Source organism: Rattus rattus, chromosome 9 (genome assembly GCF_011064425.1).
Source record: "Rattus rattus isolate New Zealand chromosome 9, Rrattus_CSIRO_v1, whole genome shotgun sequence".
NCBI classification, from domain to species: domain Eukaryota; kingdom Metazoa; phylum Chordata; class Mammalia; order Rodentia; family Muridae; genus Rattus; species Rattus rattus.
In genome coordinates, this window is record NC_046162.1 from 63,076,178 (window position 1) to 63,094,856 (window position 18,679).

The window sequence follows — 18,679 nt, forward strand, 5'->3', positions numbered from 1 at the left end:
GCCAAGGTGCCCGCTGCCGTCCCCAGCGCCCACGACGTACCACCTACTGAGGCGGCCCCAGCGGCCTCTGACCGGGCTTCCAGCCACGCAGGCCGCCACCGGCCACAGGGCAGGTGGGTGTGAGGTGCCCAGGGCAAGCTGAGCATGGGCTGGACAGAGGACGGGGAACAGAGATCAGCAGGTGCTGACCACGTAGAGAAATTTACCAGCCCTCCAGAGGGGTGAATAAACAGAAGGCAGGAGACTTATGTTGGAAGCCCACCCACAGTGACAGCTTACGCTGTATCTCAGCTCGCCCTTGGGGTTCCCCATGGCCTCCACATGCCACCCAGGCACCCCTCTCTAGCATGGGGCTCCCTCCCTTGCTATGTCCCCTCCCATTTTCTTCCTGCTGTATGAATGCTGTGGCTACTGAACAAACCCTAGGGGCAGCAGAGAGTGTTACAGCAGGCAGAACTGGGAGAGCTCATGAGGGTCAGAACCACTTCTTAAGAATCAGGAGTTTGTTATTTAACAAAGGTGGGACTCAGGGTGAACAGACCACTGCCCAGAAACCACACAGCTCCTAGAGACAGGCCCTTTGGTGCTCCTCCCACAGAGATGTCTATCTCTGCCTTCTCAGGTAGAAGGAGTTCTTTGTCCCCTAGACAGAGATATGGAGGATTGGCAATATAGGAGACTGGGGCTGAAGTTGGGGGTAGGATGGTGGGGATCAGGGAGGACCCTGCAGGCAGTGCCCACCTGCCAGCCTGTCCCAGCCCTGCCCTCTGATTAAAGTCGTGTTGTCTCCTAAGTGTGGGTTTCTAGGTCCTTGGCCACAGTGGTGGGGGCGGGGGAGCCACAGGCTGCTTGGGCTCAGCAGGCTGGGTCCCTGGTTATAGGCGGCTGGTAACTGTGGGGCTTCCTTGGCTTCACCGCAGATCCACTTTGGAATGACGCGGTTCCCACCCCGCCACCTCTCCCCGCAAAACACTGACCCGCTGACCAGGCAGCCAAGAGCTGAGCCGATGGCCCCGCCTCAGCTGGTCCTGTTTGTGAAATAAATATGAGCGTTGCCAGTCTCTGGACCTCTTCCCTGCTCCCTGCCCGCCCGGCCAGGCCGCTCACACGCTGGTTTCCGGGGTATGAACCACCTCCCCGTTTTTCTCAGGCTCTGCCTTCAGGAAGTGCTCCACCTCCCTCGAGTCCACCCTCACGTCCACAGGGGGCTTGTGGAGCTTCTCCTCCTCTGAGGCCACCTCCTCAGGCTTTGTCACCTCGGGCCTCTTCCTCTTCCCGATGCAGAAGAAGTTGCCCAGCAGCAGCACAAGGGAGGAGGTGAGCACCTCAGCCCCCGCCAGGATGAACACATACTTGTAAACTTTCGTTGCGTCCAGCAGCTTGCCTGCAAAGAAGACCCAGGTCAGGTCACTAAAAGCTGCAGGGAGTGCCCTGCCTCCACCCTGGGCCAGGGCTCCATCTCCTGGCATTGAGGAAGTGCCTCAGACATGCAGTCACCCTGTCTGTTGAACTCCGTCCCCAGTGGCACCCACCCAGCCCTCTCCAGTCTCCTCTTCATTCTCCTCCCCATGGGAGCAAAGGCTGAATCAAAAAGGATAGATAGAAGTAGCCTTGAGGGTTCGCGAACACACACCCACCCCTCTTCCCAGTCATGGACTGGAACCCCTAGAAAGAGACATGGCTTAACAAGGCCCTTTGTATCTAGTAACTGAGGACCCCAAGACCATTCTGGGAGAAAGAAGGAACCAGAGGGTACAAGGAGATCAGATAGGGCTATAGAGTCCCAAGTCCAGGATGGCTAGGCTTCCCTCTCCTGCCAAAACCACTCTAAATTTCAATGGAGTGGGTTTTCTTTGGCTGGCCTTTAAAAAGTAAAAGGACCAAAGTAACAAGCATTGCCCCATTCCCTTGAAAGCTGCCCGTGTGGTGTTCAGACGCCCGAGGGAACAGCCAGGCCCTGTGTGTGGAGGTGTCGAGTGTACGCCTGTCCTGGCTCAGGGCCAGCATTTAACTGCTGACATCTGCTGGCCCCAGTCTTCTAAAGCAGGGAGGCCAGGCCTTGCCCTGTCCTAGTCTCTCCTGCCAGCAGCACTCACCTCCTGACGGGGGTCCGATGAGCACAGCCACAGCCTCTAACAGCAGCACGAGACCAATGGCACTGGAGAACTTTTGAGTGCCCACGATAGCCATGAGCACCTCAAACTGTAGCGCTCCCACCATGCCATACGAGATGCCAAAGAAGATGCAAAAGACCACCAGGCCACCGTAGTCACTGGCCGTGGAGCCTGTCAGGTCAGTGAAGCCATTGAAGAACATGGCAAAGCTGAAGAGGTAGACAGAGTAGGGCCGCACCTTCTTGAGCCCTGTTATGAAACCAGCCGTGGGCCTGGCAAAGATGTCGATGAAGCCCAGGATGGTGAGAAGGAAGGCGGCCTTTGTGTCAGGCACACCCATATCCTTAGCATAGCTCACCACAAAGACCGGAGGCACAAAGAGCCCCAGCACCATGATTGAGGCAGCCACAGCATAAATGAGGAAGCCACGGTCTCGGAAGACACTCAGGTCTAGCAGGCGCGGAGACGGCCGCTGGGGCCCCTGGGGCTCAGCCCCTCCACTCGCCTGGGGTGCTACCAGTGGTCTCATGAGTGCAGCACACACGCAGCAGTTGAGCAGCAGGCCCCCCAGGATGAGGAAGCCACCCCGCCAGCCATAGTGGTCCTGCAGCAGCTGCCCCAGTGGAGACAGTGCACAAAGGAACACGGGACTGCCCGCTGCTGCCAGCCCATTGGCCATAGGGCGGCGCTTGTTGAAGTATCGATTGAGCATGATGAGGGAGGGCTGGAAGTTGAGAGCCAGACCCAAGCCTGTAAGAGAGGGGACAGTATAAGATCCCCAGACCTCCAGGGAGGACGCGGTTAAAGCCCATGGCTGACCGAGATTCGCAGGGAAGGCAGTGTGAGACCTCATGATCAGATGTCCAAGCAAGGCAGCTTAGACCCCAGACCTTTGTCCATGCCCCAGCGTCCCTGGACGTGGGCTCCATTGCAGATGACGATGAGCATCCAATGGGCCTCAACGTACAGGACCTCAGCCATTGGCCACTGCTCCCCAGCAGAACTGTACTCACTGCTCCCATAGACGATTGTGGATGGGAGGGAAGGATACAGCCCAGGGGCCCAATAGTCCTCAACCTTCCCCCAAAACTCAGAATAGATGAGCAGAAGTGTCCATCTTTCCTGACACACTAAGGTCCTCAGGTCCCTCCAGACTCACCAGTGATGACCCCTGTGGTGAGGTAGATCTGGGTAATGCTTCTGCAGAAGGATGCAGCCACCATCCCCAGGGACGCAAAGAGGCCACCCACAAGCATGACGGGCCGGCAGCCAAAGCGGTTCACACACATACTGCAGAGTGGGCCTGTGTGAAGAAGATGGGTAGCTGAGGGCAGGCCCAGGCCTCCAGCTTGGCTCTGCCCTCTCCCTGCCCAGCAGAATATGTCAGGCCCTCAGCCTATCAGGTGTGCTGGGCACGGGGGGCCAGGTTCTTAGTGTGGGTCACTCATGGTCACTCAGCTTCTCACATAAGCAGGTCAGCAAGCATCAACCATCTTCGAAGGAACTGCTTGTGGAGCCTGACCACTGGGAGTATCGACACAGCCTTAGAGAACCAATAGCTTCCTGTCAAGTTTACCTACTCACAGATTTAACCAACTCCCCTGCTCCCTGTGGACCCCCACCTCACCTGTGCCATACAGCATAGCCAGCAGGATGGAGGAGATCCAAGCTGTGTCGCTGTAGCCAATCCCAAACTCATGCATGAGCTCCTTGAAAAAAACACTGACCGCTTTGGGGAAGGCATAGGAGAAGCCCGTGATGATGAAACAGCCAAAGAGGACGGCCCAGCCCCAGCCCCCATCGGGGGCCTTGATGCCGGTGGGACCCTCGTCCACCACAGCTCCTCCCATGGCCAGGAGGGCTGGTTTCACCTGAGGGAAAAGAAATGTGGATGACTCAGGTTGCCAGGGTGCGCCATTCCCGCCACAGCCAAGCAGAGGAGGGTAGGGACAGAGACAGACAAGGCACCTGGAGAGTTGCCGGAATTAGCAACTGACTGCTCCAGCAGCAGCTCAGCCACGGGCAGCCTGCTCGGGGCTCCCACCCCTGGTGACCCTTAACTGGTACCTTGGAAAGCTGTTTAGACCCCTCATTCAGTTGCGTATCCCCACACTGTGGTTATGAAGTACAGGGACTCTGGGCTCAAGCAGGATTCTACATTACTTCCTGGGAAGCGCAGACCCAAAGAAGTCAGCCTAGTGGGCATCTTCTGAACTTGTGCTAGGCATAAGCATTGCCCTCAGAGTAACCTGTACTTCCTGTCTCTTTTTAGGGCACACTCATGAATCCATGTCTAGGATGGGTATCCAGCACCCCTAGGTGGACCCCCTAGGTCTAAGTAGGGTCAGCCCTGCCTTGCTCTCCTGCCCCTGAGGAGCTATGCTGCATCCTTGCCCAGTCTGGTCCCACTGGCTGGCTGGGAGGACATGTCTCTAGAGCAGAGGCAGATGATGAAGCAGGCTGTGGCATCTGAGGGGGCTTGTTTCCCAGTTCCCCCGAGTAGATCTTAGTAGCTGTAATTCTGCCTGGAACAATCTGTGACACTGGCTTTTGGGAAAAGCTAAAGATCCTGATGGATTCTGGGAAGGCTTAGGATTAAGGGGTAAAACAGTGAGCTGTGGCAGCAGCTCATATCCCGATCTGTGGGAACGGGCTGACCCAGACCCTGCACCCATCCAGCGCTAACTTCCCCTTTCATGAATTTCAGGGCCTTATTGATTGTGAGACAAAGCAAGTCCGAAAGCTAGGACCAAGCTTCTGTTTGGCTATCGTACCCCAGTCAGTATTCTCCTAATCCCAGGGGTTAGCCTCATCCCCTGTCTCACCAAGAATTGAGCTGCAGCGAGGGAGGCCTCTGACCTGAGTATTCAGTCCAGCCTACTGGTCTCTCTGCAGATGGTGTGCTGCCAAACAGTACCCTGGGGAGAAAAATCAAGCCATGATGCATATGTATATAAGGGCAGCTAGCACCGGAATGTAAACTCCTGACCAGGTGGCTTTCCCACCTTGGCTGCTCATCCTGGGATGGCTGAGCGTGGAACTCTGGGCTCCAGCCCTGCCCCTGCCCCTGCCCCTTTGCTGGCTTTCTCCTGTGAGCAGTTCCGTGGACTGGGGCACAGATGTGCTAAACTGTCCTAGGAAGCCCAGTGTGACTCTCTGTTCAGGTTTCCCTGAGGTTCAGAGACAACACACAGCTGTGCTGGGAATGCACACCAGTCTTCGAAGGCCGCACCCCACATCTCACCATCTGACTGTGGCCCAACCTGAGCACCCCCTCCCAAGACTCACTGACAGGATATGCTCAGTGGGAGCCCCAAGTGAGGCCCAGACACCTCTTATCCATTAGCCCTGAGTTTAAAAGGCCCTTAAGGGAATCTTTAAAAACTGGAGTGGTACATTCTGGGAATATGTGATTTAGAGAGGAGACCAAAAGACAGGGAGCATGAGGAGCACCCCAGGCACACAATGTAAGGAAGAGAGAGGACGGGGGGAGGGGGCGGTGCAGATTGTGGATTTACAGAAAGAAGTTTCTTGCCTTTTTTGTCCGTGTGTGTGTGTGTGTGTGTGTGTGTGTGTGTGTGTGTGTGTGTGTGTGTGTGTGTGTGTGTGTGTGTGTGTGTGTGTGTGTGTGTGTGTGTGTGTGTGTGTGTGTGTGTAGACAGTATTTCACTAGCCCTAGATGGCCTTGAACTGTCCTGACTCTTAACTCCTAAGTGCTGGGAGTAATTCTGATGCACTCTTTAAAATAAATCCAGAGTGGGCAAGATGGATCAATGGGTAAAGACACCTTCTACTGAGACTGACAACCTGGGTTCAATCTCCATGACCTGCATGATGGAAGACGAGAACAGACCCCCGCAGGATGTCCTCTGCCCTCCACAAGCAATGCCACACACACACAGGCACATACGTTCCTGTGCCTACACCCCCCTGCCCCCGCCCCTCCAATGTTCACAAAATAAATTAAGATGTACCAAAAAAAACAAAACAAAACAAAAACCAACAAAACCCAGTTTCCACATGAAGCCAAAAAAGAAAGCATCCCCAAAACCAGCAGTGAGCATCAGCCTAAGTCTGGGCACCTGAGGTTCCCCACAGAGGAGTTGGGGCTCCCAGGATCGTGCTTCTGGGCTCTTATCAGACACACCTAGCACTTGTCAAGGTACTAACAGGCCCAAGGTACTATCCCAGCCTTGTGAAGTCTCTTCTACCTTTGCTAGTTTATTATAAAGGTCGGCCCTCGATAGAGCTCTCACAGTATATAGGGGACAGAAATGGGGGACATAATTACCTGCTGTAGATGAGGTCCCCTCTGAACTAGGATCCTGGAGGGCAATGGGGGCCAAAAGAGTACCGGTTCTGGGACTTTTCTGTCCCATGGCTGCCATGTAAGGCTTACACAAGGAGGGCCACCTTCAGCGCCAAGAGGTGATGGCACGAAGACAGGAAGCTCCTCGCCAAGGCCCAGCACCAACGCTGTCCTTACCCAGCCCAGGCGCTAACTACCTTAATGGCACCTCACCAATGCCCACCCCAGCCTGTCACCAGAGACCTTGCAGAGGGAGACTTTGCCGGGAAATCATAATTCCCCAACCAGGGATGGAGTTTAAGCCTGCTATTTGGCCTGCTGTTTATCACCCAGGCCTGAACACATCCCAGTAGAGTAAAAAGGCTAGGATACCCAGCTTGCCTTGAGGATGAGGTCCACAGGGTAACAGCTCTAACCCTAGGGCTTCCCTGTCTACATCCATAGGGTCCCCACCTCCAACAGCATATCACATGAGCACACCCTAGCTCTGTGGCCTTTCAGTGACATTTACCCTGCCAGGGAAGCGCGTGAAGCAGCCCAGAAATAACTCAGCCTCCAGGTCACAGAAAACTGATATGGGGATGGGGGCTGGGTCAGAAGAGGCTCCGGGGTGCCCCTGAGGGCTGGTCACTAGAGGCCCTTGGAAAGCCTAACACCACTGGCTGTGGCCTATGACAGGAGTACACGGAAGTCCTTTGGTACAGCACTTTGCATTTGAGGGCCTGGACTTGCTGGGTCTTTGGACCAGTTCAAGGAAGACAGACCAGGTGTCCATTAAGTGCCTGTCACCCAGAGGAGCAACCAGCCTTGGTCCTGCCTTTGTGGTCAAAGGAGGCGACAGGAACTAAGGCAACTAGGTCCCTTGTGTTGCACTGCAGAACCCCAAAGCAGCCAGTTAAGGCTAACACCCAGTTTCTCAGAGTGGCGGGGGCAGGAGGTTGCTGAAAGACTCCCAAGTTCCCTCTCTCCCTCCCTCCCCTTACCATTGTACAAAAGGGAGGGGCGTAGCAGTGTGCCTCTCCTCTCTGAGCCCTAAGCCTTGAGCCCACCTGTGTGCAAAGGTATACCATCAAAAGGTCCCTAGGGGATTTTTCTGGAGAGGCCTCCATGGGCAGCAAAGGATGGGCCACAGCCTTGCCTGTCTCCCCATCCGGTCTCTACTGGCTTGCCCAGCCTCCAATGTGTGCCTGGCTCCCCTGCACGTTGTCCTGTCAGCTCACATCAACTTTTCAGGGATCAGTGGGATAGAAATACTGGCCTTGTTTGCCAAAATAGACACTGTTGCCCAGAGCCAACCACCACTCAACCTCAGCACTGAGATCCCCCCTCTTGTGAGGAACCTTGGCTGTCACAAAATGGGGCAGCCCTAGGGACCCGATCCAGCTTACTGCCAGAGACCCTTCTATGCAAAGTTCCACCAAGACTTGCTGAGCATTGAACGGGCCACCCCTCCACAAGTGTATCTTAGAAGCCCTCAATTCCCATGCAGTCCTCTTCCCTAAAGCTAGGATCTGACGCTAAAGCTAAAGGGAGTCTCGGAAGTCAAATGCGCCCCCCAACTCCCATCACTGTCTGGCAAGGAGATAGGTCTGGAGATGGCTGAAGTCGGGCGGTAACCGACTGGAAGTAGTGGTCCAGTCGACCTGGGCGGGGTTCAGTGGGTCGGGCTAGGGTCGGGAAGGGAAGGAAGCTCCGCCCAAGCGGCCTAGGTACGTGGGGGACGTGACCGCGCCAAGGGAGGAGCCGCCGCCGTATTGCCTGGAGTAGGCGGCCCTTCCCGGCTTCTACCGTACTTGCAGCACACGGCGCCACATGCCCTGAGAAAAGCTACACCTCACCCGCAGATTCGCTTGCAAGGCGGACCAGTTCATAATGCCCTTCACAGAAACGAGCGAGGTCGCGCGACTGAACCTCTGGGATGTTTAGATGAGCTGCGGGTCTCAGCTACTTCATGAATCCATCTGCCCCCTCATGGCCCATTCCACTGATGGGAACAACGGCCAGAAATCCGCTCTGACCGCTAGGGCGGTCTCCATTCCTGACCTGTCCCTAACCCTGAGCCAGTGCTCAGTGCCAGTGCCAGGTGGACCAAGGCCTGGTCCAGAGACGTCTCCAATTGCTTAGCACCACCATCCACAAAGTCCCGCACGGGGCCCCAAGGAGCCGTCTGCTTTTGGCCCTCACCAGCCCTCCCCTTTCTGACCAGCTCACTGCAGGACTGACCCCTAGAGTCCCCGAACACCGGCATATTCTGAGATATCAGAAAGCAGCCCCTTCCACATTACTTTTTGATGGTTCTAGGACCGAGTGTGCTTTCTCCTTGCTGCCCCTCCAAATTTAGGCGTCCAAGCAGTGAGATCGTTTTTTATGGGGAGCAAGTCCTGCCCAAGGTCACTGGTGATCTAAGTCCGTCTTGGAACCAAATCACTGGTTATTCAAGGTTTTGTTGGCACCACAATGTCCTCGTCAAGAAGAGGCCACACGTACCGTGGTAGTGTCATCAGTGCCCCTTTGCCCAACATCCTAGCTGTGTACGAGTAGTCACTACTCATCCTGAGTGAGTCTCCACACTTTTGGGACTGTCCTCATTCCTCAACACCGACAGACCCAGCACCCACTGGACACCAGCCAACTTTTGGGCCTGTTGAATGATGCTAGAAACTCTCGGGGATAACCTGCTCCCGACTGAATCCACCCCCAGCTTTGGAAGAAGCTAATGAGCCCATATTGTATGGGGGGAGCCTTGCCGTCTACTGTCTCTCAGACCAACCTGTTGCCCTGACTCAGTTATTCACAGAAAGCGTTCCTGTCCGCCTGGACCCTGCTGCCCCTCCTTACTTGTAACCCAGACTCCAAGCACTCTCAGCTGTCCAGAGTTAACGGCGTTCCTTGCACTGTTGACTGGACCAGCATCCAGGCAGGCGCCTAGTCTTTTCAGGTAAGAAAACTGAGGCCGTGTGCCTGGTTTTCCTACGGGATGAAGATAAAGCAAACCAAGACCATTCTGGAGGGAAACCCCACTTTCATGTGCCTAGTTCTGGCTAATAGTGGTGGCTGGGTGAGGGTTAATGAGTTTAAGACGGTAGTAAAGGTAAAGAGACGAAAGAAAGAGACCCGAGGGCATTCCTCCCCCAATCTGGAACCATTCCGAAGCGCACGTGTCCCTCTCTCTCTCTCACTCACTGAGCGGCCTGCAGACGCCCGCTTGAGATTCGGGGTTCCAAGAAGGTTGTAGCATTCCTACCAAATATAGCCCAGGCTCCTCGGCCGTCCGGCCACCCTCCAACCCTCTTGGGCCGAGTTATTTATACCCTGGACGTTTGGTCGCCCAGGGCAGCTGCCTCCTGGATGAAATCCAGCCCCCGAGGGCTACCGGATGGATAGAAAGGCTTCTACGAGGGCAGGGGAGCAGGATGCAATCGCGCGACTGACTGCTCAGGGCCCTTTGGTGGAGCCACAGTGGTGAGAGGGTTCTCCAAGTCAAGAGAGAACGGGGCTGGAGAACCAGGAGGGGAGAGGATCAGGGACCGGGAGCTCCAGGTCCGGACCCCGCACCTGATGATCGAAGGCCCCAAACCTTAGACGACTGGAGGAAGGGTCCCTGTCTCGCTCCGCGCGCCAAGCATCCCGCCGCGCCTACCTGTTAGGGCCAGCCGCTGTGTCCGCCTCTGCCCGCCTCGGCTGCCGGGCGCCGCGCCGGGGGCGACTTTAAGTGCTCTCATCCGTCGCGCGGCACGTCCCCCGCGCACGTCACCGCTGCCTGGCGCCGCCCCTGCCCTCCCCACCCGGACCCCGCGCCGCTGCCGGAGGGGGCGCCCTGGCCGCTGCGCCCCGACGGCGCGGACACTGCCATTATCCACTTAACGGGGAGACCAGGCCGGTACTCGCTCTATCCGCGTCCAGGGCGCGGACCCCACCCAACGCGGACGTTCTCACTGTTCTCTTCCGCGCCCTCGGACCGGGGCTGTTCACCTCGGCACCCCATTCTGCCTTCCATTTATCCCCTCCCAAGGCTGTGGGCTCCTTCTATGATTCTGGCAAGAGAGTGGCAATGTCCTCACTATCTCTGAGACAGGGCCCTTTGCTCTCTAGGTCCTGGCCTGCCGGCCTCCGCCTTCTGCCGGGTGGCACACGCCCCCACCGCACCCCTGCACCCTGGGCTCCTGCTGCCTGCCTCTGCTCTGGGTCTGTAGGGCCTACTTCGGACTTTTCGCCCCATCCAAACCACCATACCCTGCGTGCCTAATCCTGGGCTATGGCAGCTGTCTCCCTTGGTTGGGAAGCAAGACCTAGGCACCTTGGACTGACTGGGGATCTTGGGCAAGGCTGTCAACCTCCTGAACTTCCGTTTTCCCCTGTGGTCGGGGGCCCTGCAACAAAGCCAGATACAGGCACTGACACAGACCTGCTCTGTCATCCTTCATCTCTTATAGAAGTGATTTTCGGAGGGGGGGGGTGTCTGCCCCACTCTAGCCTGTATAGCTCCGGGGGGGGGGGGAACCAGACATAGAACCTGGTGTTTTTATTAACAAGCTGTAAGTTTAAACCGGGCAGGTTCTGAGACTATTATAACATCCTAGCCATAGGCGCCGTGTTGCTTGCCAACTAAGTCTTGCTGTGTTTGCTCTGCCCCATGTGTGTCCTCAGAGCGATTTTCTCTTGGCCACATGATCATGGTCCATCCTCGCGGTCCATCCAACCTCATGGCAACCTCCTCCTTCCTCTACCTTTTTCCTTCTCCTGGTCCCTGGGGGAGAGAAAACACACACACACACACACACACACACACACACACACACACACACACACACCTCTCAAGTTTCACCTTCCTCTCTCTCTTGCCCAGTCACAGGCTCTAGACTTTTATTATCTAATCAGAGTTTATTGGGGGAACATTCTTTACGGCACATTGATCAATACGCTGCCCATGTCCAGACTGCAACCTGATCTGGGGGCACAGAACTCAGCATCTGAATACACAGAGCCCAAGACCAATCCCAACATAGTCCCAGCCCTGCACAGGAGGACAGCACAGCCGCTTTCTAGCCTGCTCCACAAATGCTGACTGCCTGGAAAGCAACAGGGTTGGGAGGAAGCAGAGCCATTCTTCTGAGCAGGGAGAGTTCTTCCAGGTCCTATGAGGGGTGCGGCATCAACCCCATTTTTCTTATCCACACAATGGAAATAACTGGGCACTTCGGTTTGAGGAGGCATCAGGGAGCATCACCTTTGGTGGACAGGGTCCAGGACCCTTATCCCTGAGCACCCAGTGTGGGATAAAGGAACACTCCATCTCACTTCTACTGCAGCTCCTAAATGACCCCAGGTCCCCTAAAGCTAGGAAGTTTTGATAATAACTCAACTTTAGACAAAGATCTCAATACAGCCAGAACAGGAAAGGGTGATCTCCGAGTCCAAAAGGTCACAGCTGCCCACTTTTTTGACTGTGGCAATGGGGGAGGGGGAAGGGAAGGGGAACGGGGGACCATGGGCATTAGCTGTGGCTCCACAGCCTACCATCCTGAGTCCTTGCCTATCGAGATGCCCAGCCTGGTAAGGTCAGCCTGTGCTTTCAGGCCTTCACTCCCCAATGACCCTCCATGAAGAGTCATTCAGAGTCTGACCTCCACCCCAATGACCCTCCATGAAGAGTCATTCAGAGTCTGACCTCCACCCCTGCCTAGGATCTGATTATTATTCAAAAGGCGCTTCAGAAACTATTTGCATGAGGACCCCCATGGCTTCCAACAAGTAGCATGGGGCTTGAGGGTGGCTTCAGTCTTCAGGGATGGAGACCTGTGACAGGTAGCTGACAAACTTCAGCCTCAGCCACTGGGTATGTCACAGATACCCGGACACTATCCCTCAGATGCTGGGGATAGCCAGTTGTGCTTGCCAACCCTGACCCTTCCTTCAGACCAAATAACTCAGAGCTCCCAACAAGGAAACAGAAACCAAGCCAGTGCTCCTCCTGTCTCCCAAAGGTTAGAAGTGGCACCATCAATAACCATGTGTCTGCAGACCTGGTGACCTACTTGCCCTGTAGTCCATTTTCTGAGCTAGGAGCATTCAGGACCCCAGAGCCTAAGAACAAATTCCGTGGCACAGCCCCTACAGTTCTACAGCTCACCTAGCAAGGATGTGGGAGCTCTCTTCAGACCTGGATCTGGTGTCCAGCCTACCCACCATGGCCCTTCACCAGACCAGGATGTCCCTTTCTCAAGGGAAGGTACTTGGGAAGATGTAGCTATCCCTGGCAAGGTGGCAGTTTCCTAGCAACTGCCTAGGGATCCGGTCAGATCTGATTCAGCCCTCTAAAATCCAAGTTCCTCCAGGCAGCCTACACTTCCCACCTCTTTCCAGTCTACAGCTTCAAGTCCCATCAGGCCCTGGAATGTGCTCTGAGGCGACTTAGTGGCTGGATCCCTGGGGGACATGGACTTTCCCAAGATCCCTGACCCTAGGAACCATGGGAAGTGAAGGCCATCATGTCTGTCACCAGTCTTAAGCAGCCATCCAGTCTCCCAGAGAGCTGCTTGGCTCCTCCTCGTCTCCAAAATGATCTTAGAAATAAGGAGAGTGTTATCTGAAGGTTTCTCTGTCAGCTGCCCCAAGGAGGATGGAAGGTCAAATCTCCTCTCCAGTCAGGAGCCAAGGAATATTTCAGATTCTATAGAGCCATACAGAGGCCACATTTGTGGCCCATGGAGTTTCTCCGTGATCATCCTGATTATAGACTAGTCACTATGCCTGGGCAAGCCTCTGTGAACCACCCAGCACCAGTTGCTACCCCATGATGGATTAGGGCCAAGACAAGCTGGGTCAGGTAAAGAAAGCCAAGTCATTGGGACAAACGTTCCGTCCCAAGCACAGCTCCCCTTCCTGAGGTCTGCAGCTGCCTGTCTCTTACCCCTGCTGCCGGAGTGATCTCTGTCCAGAGGATCTAGGAGACACTATTGAAACCTTTACTCCACAACCAGAGCACTTTTTCTCCGGGCGCCTGCAGGTATAGTGAGATACAGACTTCCCTGGCCCACTCCGAAAGTTGCTTACACCATTCCTAGTGTCCATTCCTAACGATTCACAAACCTCCCAAAAGTCCTGTCTCTGAACGAGGCCACACTGAGACACCAAGCCTGGAACACACAAAGCCACAACAGGATCTCAGATGGGCCCCCTCACCCCGAGGTTTCACAAGGCCTGAAGGGTCGGCTTTACCATAGCTATCCACAGAAGATCTTGACAGCAAGAAGGGAGAAGGAATACTAGGACCAGACATTCCACCCTTCAGCCCTGGAGGAGGAGGAGAGGCTCAGGGAGCAGCTGGGCGTGGACCACATGAGGCAGTCAAGTGTCTGAATGTATGAGCAGGACATGCAAATCATCCAGTAGACGGACAGCAAGATGCAGACTCGAGCAGGGTGGAGCTTTGTCTTCCGGTTAGGATTGCTCCTGCAAAGCGGTGTCTTAGAACCCAGGTGTCCAAACACACGCGCGCACACACACACACACACACACACACACACACACACACACACACACACACACACACACATATAAAGTCCCGGTCTTGAAGGTAGAATTGGTACGGCTCACTGGGTAAAACGCTTTCTGCACAAGCTTGAGGGTGGGAAATGTAGATGACCTCTGCTGTCTTCGCTATCAAAGGGTTACATGAGGTCATGAAAGTCCCAGCTGTAAAGAACTTAATCAAGACAGAATCTGAAGAGTTGTGACTCAGTGGTCAAGAGCAGTTGTTGCTCTTGCAGAGGACCCAGCACCCACATGGTAGCTCACACCATCTGTAATTTCATACAGTCCCAGGGGCCCGATGCTGTCTTCTGACCTCCAAGGGCATGCATTTGTACACATAATGCATGTGAAAGACTTGATATAAGATAATAACATCTGGAAAAAAAATTAATTTATCTACATTTATATGCACTGACGTTTTTGCCTACACGTATGTCTGTGTGAGGGCATCAGATCCCCTAGAGCCACAGTTACAGACAGTTGTGAGCTGCCATGTTGGTGCTGGGAACTGAACCCCAGGTCCCCTGGATGAGCAGTCAGTGCCCTTAATCACTGAGCATCTCTCAAGCTCCTGAAAAGAAATTAGTAAAGACATCATCTGGTGAGAATCCCTCTCCAACTCAGCGTCTTTCCAAGATTAACCTTTGTGCTCAGGGTTGCGTGAGGCTTATCAGGTATGCCATTCTAAGTGGCATAATCCCTTAAAGAATGTGAGCTCTGACCAATCAGAGTGAGGTGCAAGACCTCTTTGCATTAGAAATAAAAACCCAGTGGGAACCCCTAGGCATGCGGGATTGCTGGATTTGCCTCACTCTGCCTCCTTGTGCACAAGTGAAGCTTTTTACCTTGCTGAAACTCTTTGGATTGTGTGGACATTTTCTTGGGACCCATTTCTAACATTAGAACCACAGTCTGTATCCCAAGAACCAATGTAAAAGCTAAGACTGTCAGTTTATGTCTATAACCCCAGCAAGGTGGTGGTGGTGGACAGAGAAGGGTGGATCACTTGCCCCCTAATCCTGGCAAAACAGGGAGAGGTCTTGTTCCAAAGCATAGAGCGGGGGCTGGGGAGATGGCTCAGTGGGTAAAGGTGGTCCCTGCACCAACCTGCCCACCTGAGCTTCATTCCCAGGACCCACATAAAAAGTTGGATGCAATGGTGAGTACCTGTAATACCAGCACTCCTGTGTTGATGTGGGAGTTAGAGGAAATAACAGCCCTCAGGCTGGCTGGCCTGAAGCATCACAAACAAATGGCACATTCCACCTCAACAAAGTGTAAGGTGAGCTGACTCCCAGAAGTTGTCCCCCCCCACCCCTCCACACCTTTGCCACCACACCCTCTAACCCAAACTCCCTCACAAAATAAATATTTTTTTTTAAAGGCAGAGTGATCGAGGGAAACATCCTAATGTTAACCTTGACCCCTCCATGCATCCGAGTGGTCGGGCGCACCACACAGTACACACATATACAAAGCGAAAATGTGTGTGCACGTAGAGCCCAGAAGGACAACCCCCCACCCCGCCCCCACCGAGTGCGACCTGGATCGTGTGTCTTCCCTGCTACTTCCCCGAATTGCCCTTCCCCAGCAAGGTACACTGTTACTTGTCCTTTTTAAAATCAAAATGAAGTTTTCATAAAGGAACACTGGCATCCAGTGCCTGCAAGCATTGTGTGACCGTGATCTTTCCATAACAACACCCTGCACCCAGTGGGTAATCACTCCGTACCGAGTGGCAACAATTTCTGCGCCTTCTGCCTCTTTCTCTGTGGACATTTTATGCACAAGGAAGGGGGGCATATGTCAGGGACTGGACCTGTGGCCTCGGGCAAGTGCTCCAATGTGGAGCTCTACTTCCAGATGTTTTCCTTCCTTTTATTTTAAGACAGGTCTTGCTAAGTTTCCTAGGCGGGCCTTGAACTTGCAATCCTCCTGCCTCAGCCTCCCAAAGACACAGGGGTTGCAGGCCTGGCTCAGGATGTGGCCTTACTCGACCCATTTCTTTTACTGACCATGAAGTCTTCAGATCCACTAGTACTTCACTCCTTCGGTATTGCACAATATCCTGTTATTTGGACAGAAAGTATGCTCTCTGTGCATCTGCTCACCTGTTGATGGACACCCATTTGTGTGTGGGGGGTATGTGTGTGAATGTGGGGGGAGATGTGTGTATATATGTGCATGTATGTGTGTATTTATGTATGGCGTGTGTGTATGTGTGTATATATGTGCATGTGTGTGGGGTGTGTATGCATATATGTGTATATGTGTGTGTACATGTATGGCGTGTGTGTATGTGTGTATATATGTGCATGTGTGTGGGGTGTGTATGCATATATGTGTATATGTGTGTGTACATGTATGGTGTGTGTATGTGTGTATATATGTGCATGTGTGTGGGGTGTATGCATATATATGTGTATGTCTGTATGTGTGTGTATGTATGTATGTATGTATGTATGTATGTATGTATGTGTGTATGTGTATATTATGTGGGGAGGGTTGTATGTATGTGTATGTGTGGAGTTTGGGCCATTACTGCCTCTTAGCTATCGTGATTTATGCTCTTTTTTTTTTCTTTTTAGAAAATAAAACTACATTTTAATAGGGAATGAGGAAAGATGCCCAGACCAGAATGGATTCAGGTGTCAGAAGTGCAGCCCCCTGCAGGCTAAATCAGCTCGGGTCTCCAAGATCTTGCTCTGCAGCTCTCAGATAGCAGTGTCCTCACAGTCATGAAATGTAGCTGTGCCATAGCTCATGGTGCTCAGGGCACAGCAGCCAGCAGACACCAGCAGGTAGGCAGGCGGTGGCCATAGGACCTCCCGACAGGGTAAAGACAGGGAAAAGGCAGTTCTAGGCCCAGAGCTCCCAGGGTCAGGGCAGCCCAGGCAGAGCCCAGGAGAGCCAGTCCCCAAAGCCATGCGTTAGCTTCGTCATCATCGTGTGTGCTTCATGTTTACGTCGCCGCCTTTCTCAGCAAGATACGGAAGAAAGAAATCGCTGGCTCACACAACACAGGAATTACGTGTTTAGCTTCATGAGGAACTACCTACCAAGCTGCTTTCCACACCACCTGCCCTATGTCACACTCCCACCACAGAGCAGAAGACTTCCAGTTTCCCCCATGTTCTTCTTAACACCCATCTTCTCTGGTTGTGGGTTTTCTGTTTTTATTTTTTTATTTATTTATTTTTTTTTTTTGGTTCTTTTTTTTTGAGCTGGGGAGTCAGGGTCCTGAACCACTGAGCCAAATCCCCAACCCCTCTGTTTTATTTTTATTGAAGTCGTCCTTATGGGGTGCGAAGTAGCAGCTCACTGTGGTTTTGATTTGCATTTCTAGAGGGACTAGGACCGAACACCATTTCTTTGCTTTCTATCGTGTACTCTGTGCGTGCGTGTGTGTGTGTGTGTGTGTGTGTGTGTGTGTGTGTGTGTGTGTGTGTGTGTGTGTGTGTGTGTGTGTGTGTGTGTAGTATGTGGGAGGGTGCTTAAGCCCATATGCGCATGTGGAGCCCCAATATTGACAGACGACAAATTGTTCCCCAATCTATTAAGGCAGAATCTCCCATTGAACCCAGAGCTCAACCATTTGGCTAGTCTGCCTACCTAATTTGCCTGAGAGACTCCCTGTCTCCACTTTCCATCTCCTTGTGGCTGAGATCACGGACAGGTCACCACACCCACTTCCCTGGCATTTACATGGTTGCTAGAGAGCTGAACTCCTCCTGTCCTCATACTTATGCAGTGAAAGCTTTACCTACTAAGCCATCTTCCTGGCCCCTAGAACATCTCGTTTAATGGCTTCCCCACCCCCACCCCCTAAGGTCTCACTATGTGGCATTGACTTAGCCTGGATTTCTACCCACCTGCCTGTACCTCTTCCACTAAGTGTTGGGCTTAAAGGTAACACACCACCAGACCTTTTGTCACCCTTATTCTTAATTGCTTGCGGTTTTAGTGTCCTGACAAAAATCCTCTGCCGTGATGTTTTGCATATCTTTTCCTTTCTTTTCTTTTCTTTCTCTTTATTTTTGATGCTGGGAATAGAACCCTACCCAGTGTTTCATTCTTCTAAGATTTGATGGTTCGTTGACCCGTTGTCCAATTTCAATGTGGTGAATGGCTTGGGATAGAGGTCTGGTCTCATCCCTCTACACGTGGGCACCCCCTCATCTCAGCATTTTAAAAAAATGTTTGGCATTTTTTTTGTTGTCAATGTTTCGGGTCAAACTCAAGAGCTTTCACATGCTATGCAGGCGTTCATCTACTGACCTGCACTACCAGCACCACATAAATGTCTTTCATTTTTGTTTGTGAGACAGGCTCTCACTGCTGTGTAGCCCAGGCTAGTCTCAGACTTACCTTCTTCTTGCCTTATTCTCCCAGGTGCGGGTATTAAAGGTCTGAACCATAGAGCTTGGCTTAGCATTTTGTTTTGTTCTTTTTTTTTTTTTTTTTTTTTTCCCGGAGCTGGGGGCCGAACCCAGGGCCTTGCGGTTGCTAGGCAAGCGCTCTACCGCTGAGCTAAATCCCCAACCCCTTGTTTTGTTCTTTTTTGAGACAAGGTTTCAAAACCTTGTAGCCTTGGCTGATCTGGAACTCACTATGTAAGCCAAGCTGCCCTCAGACTCATATAGGGTTCTGCCTGCCTCTGCCTCCCTAGTGATGGGGTTACAGCTATGTGCTGCTATGTCAGAGAACTGTCACTTTCTCCATT

General features: G+C 53.3%; 1 protein-coding gene and 1 pseudogene across 3 annotated transcripts; both read right to left on the reverse strand.

Moving 5' to 3' along the window:
- Positions 1-488: 488 nt before the first annotated feature.
- Positions 489-10,431, reverse strand: Slc16a3 (solute carrier family 16 member 3). Of its 3 annotated transcripts, none has more exons than XM_032913561.1 (6): positions 10,064-10,431; positions 4,974-5,032; positions 3,742-3,985; positions 3,274-3,417; positions 2,097-2,864; positions 489-1,384 (listed from the first exon to the last, which is right to left on the reverse strand). In XM_032913561.1, exons 3-6 carry the CDS (start codon positions 3,962-3,964, stop codon positions 1,104-1,106), a joined length of 1,416 nt encoding a protein of 471 aa, XP_032769452.1. In that variant the 5' UTR covers positions 3,965-3,985; positions 4,974-5,032; positions 10,064-10,431; the 3' UTR covers positions 489-1,103. The 3 variants fall into 3 exon arrangements, with proteins under 3 accessions (XP_032769452.1, XP_032769450.1, XP_032769451.1); XM_032913559.1 differs by having other exon boundaries at positions 4,940-5,032; XM_032913560.1 differs by lacking the exon at positions 4,974-5,032.
- Positions 10,432-16,607: 6,176 nt separating this feature from the next.
- LOC116910335 lies at positions 16,608-18,374 on the reverse strand (annotated as a pseudogene).
- Positions 18,375-18,679: the final 305 nt, after the last annotated feature.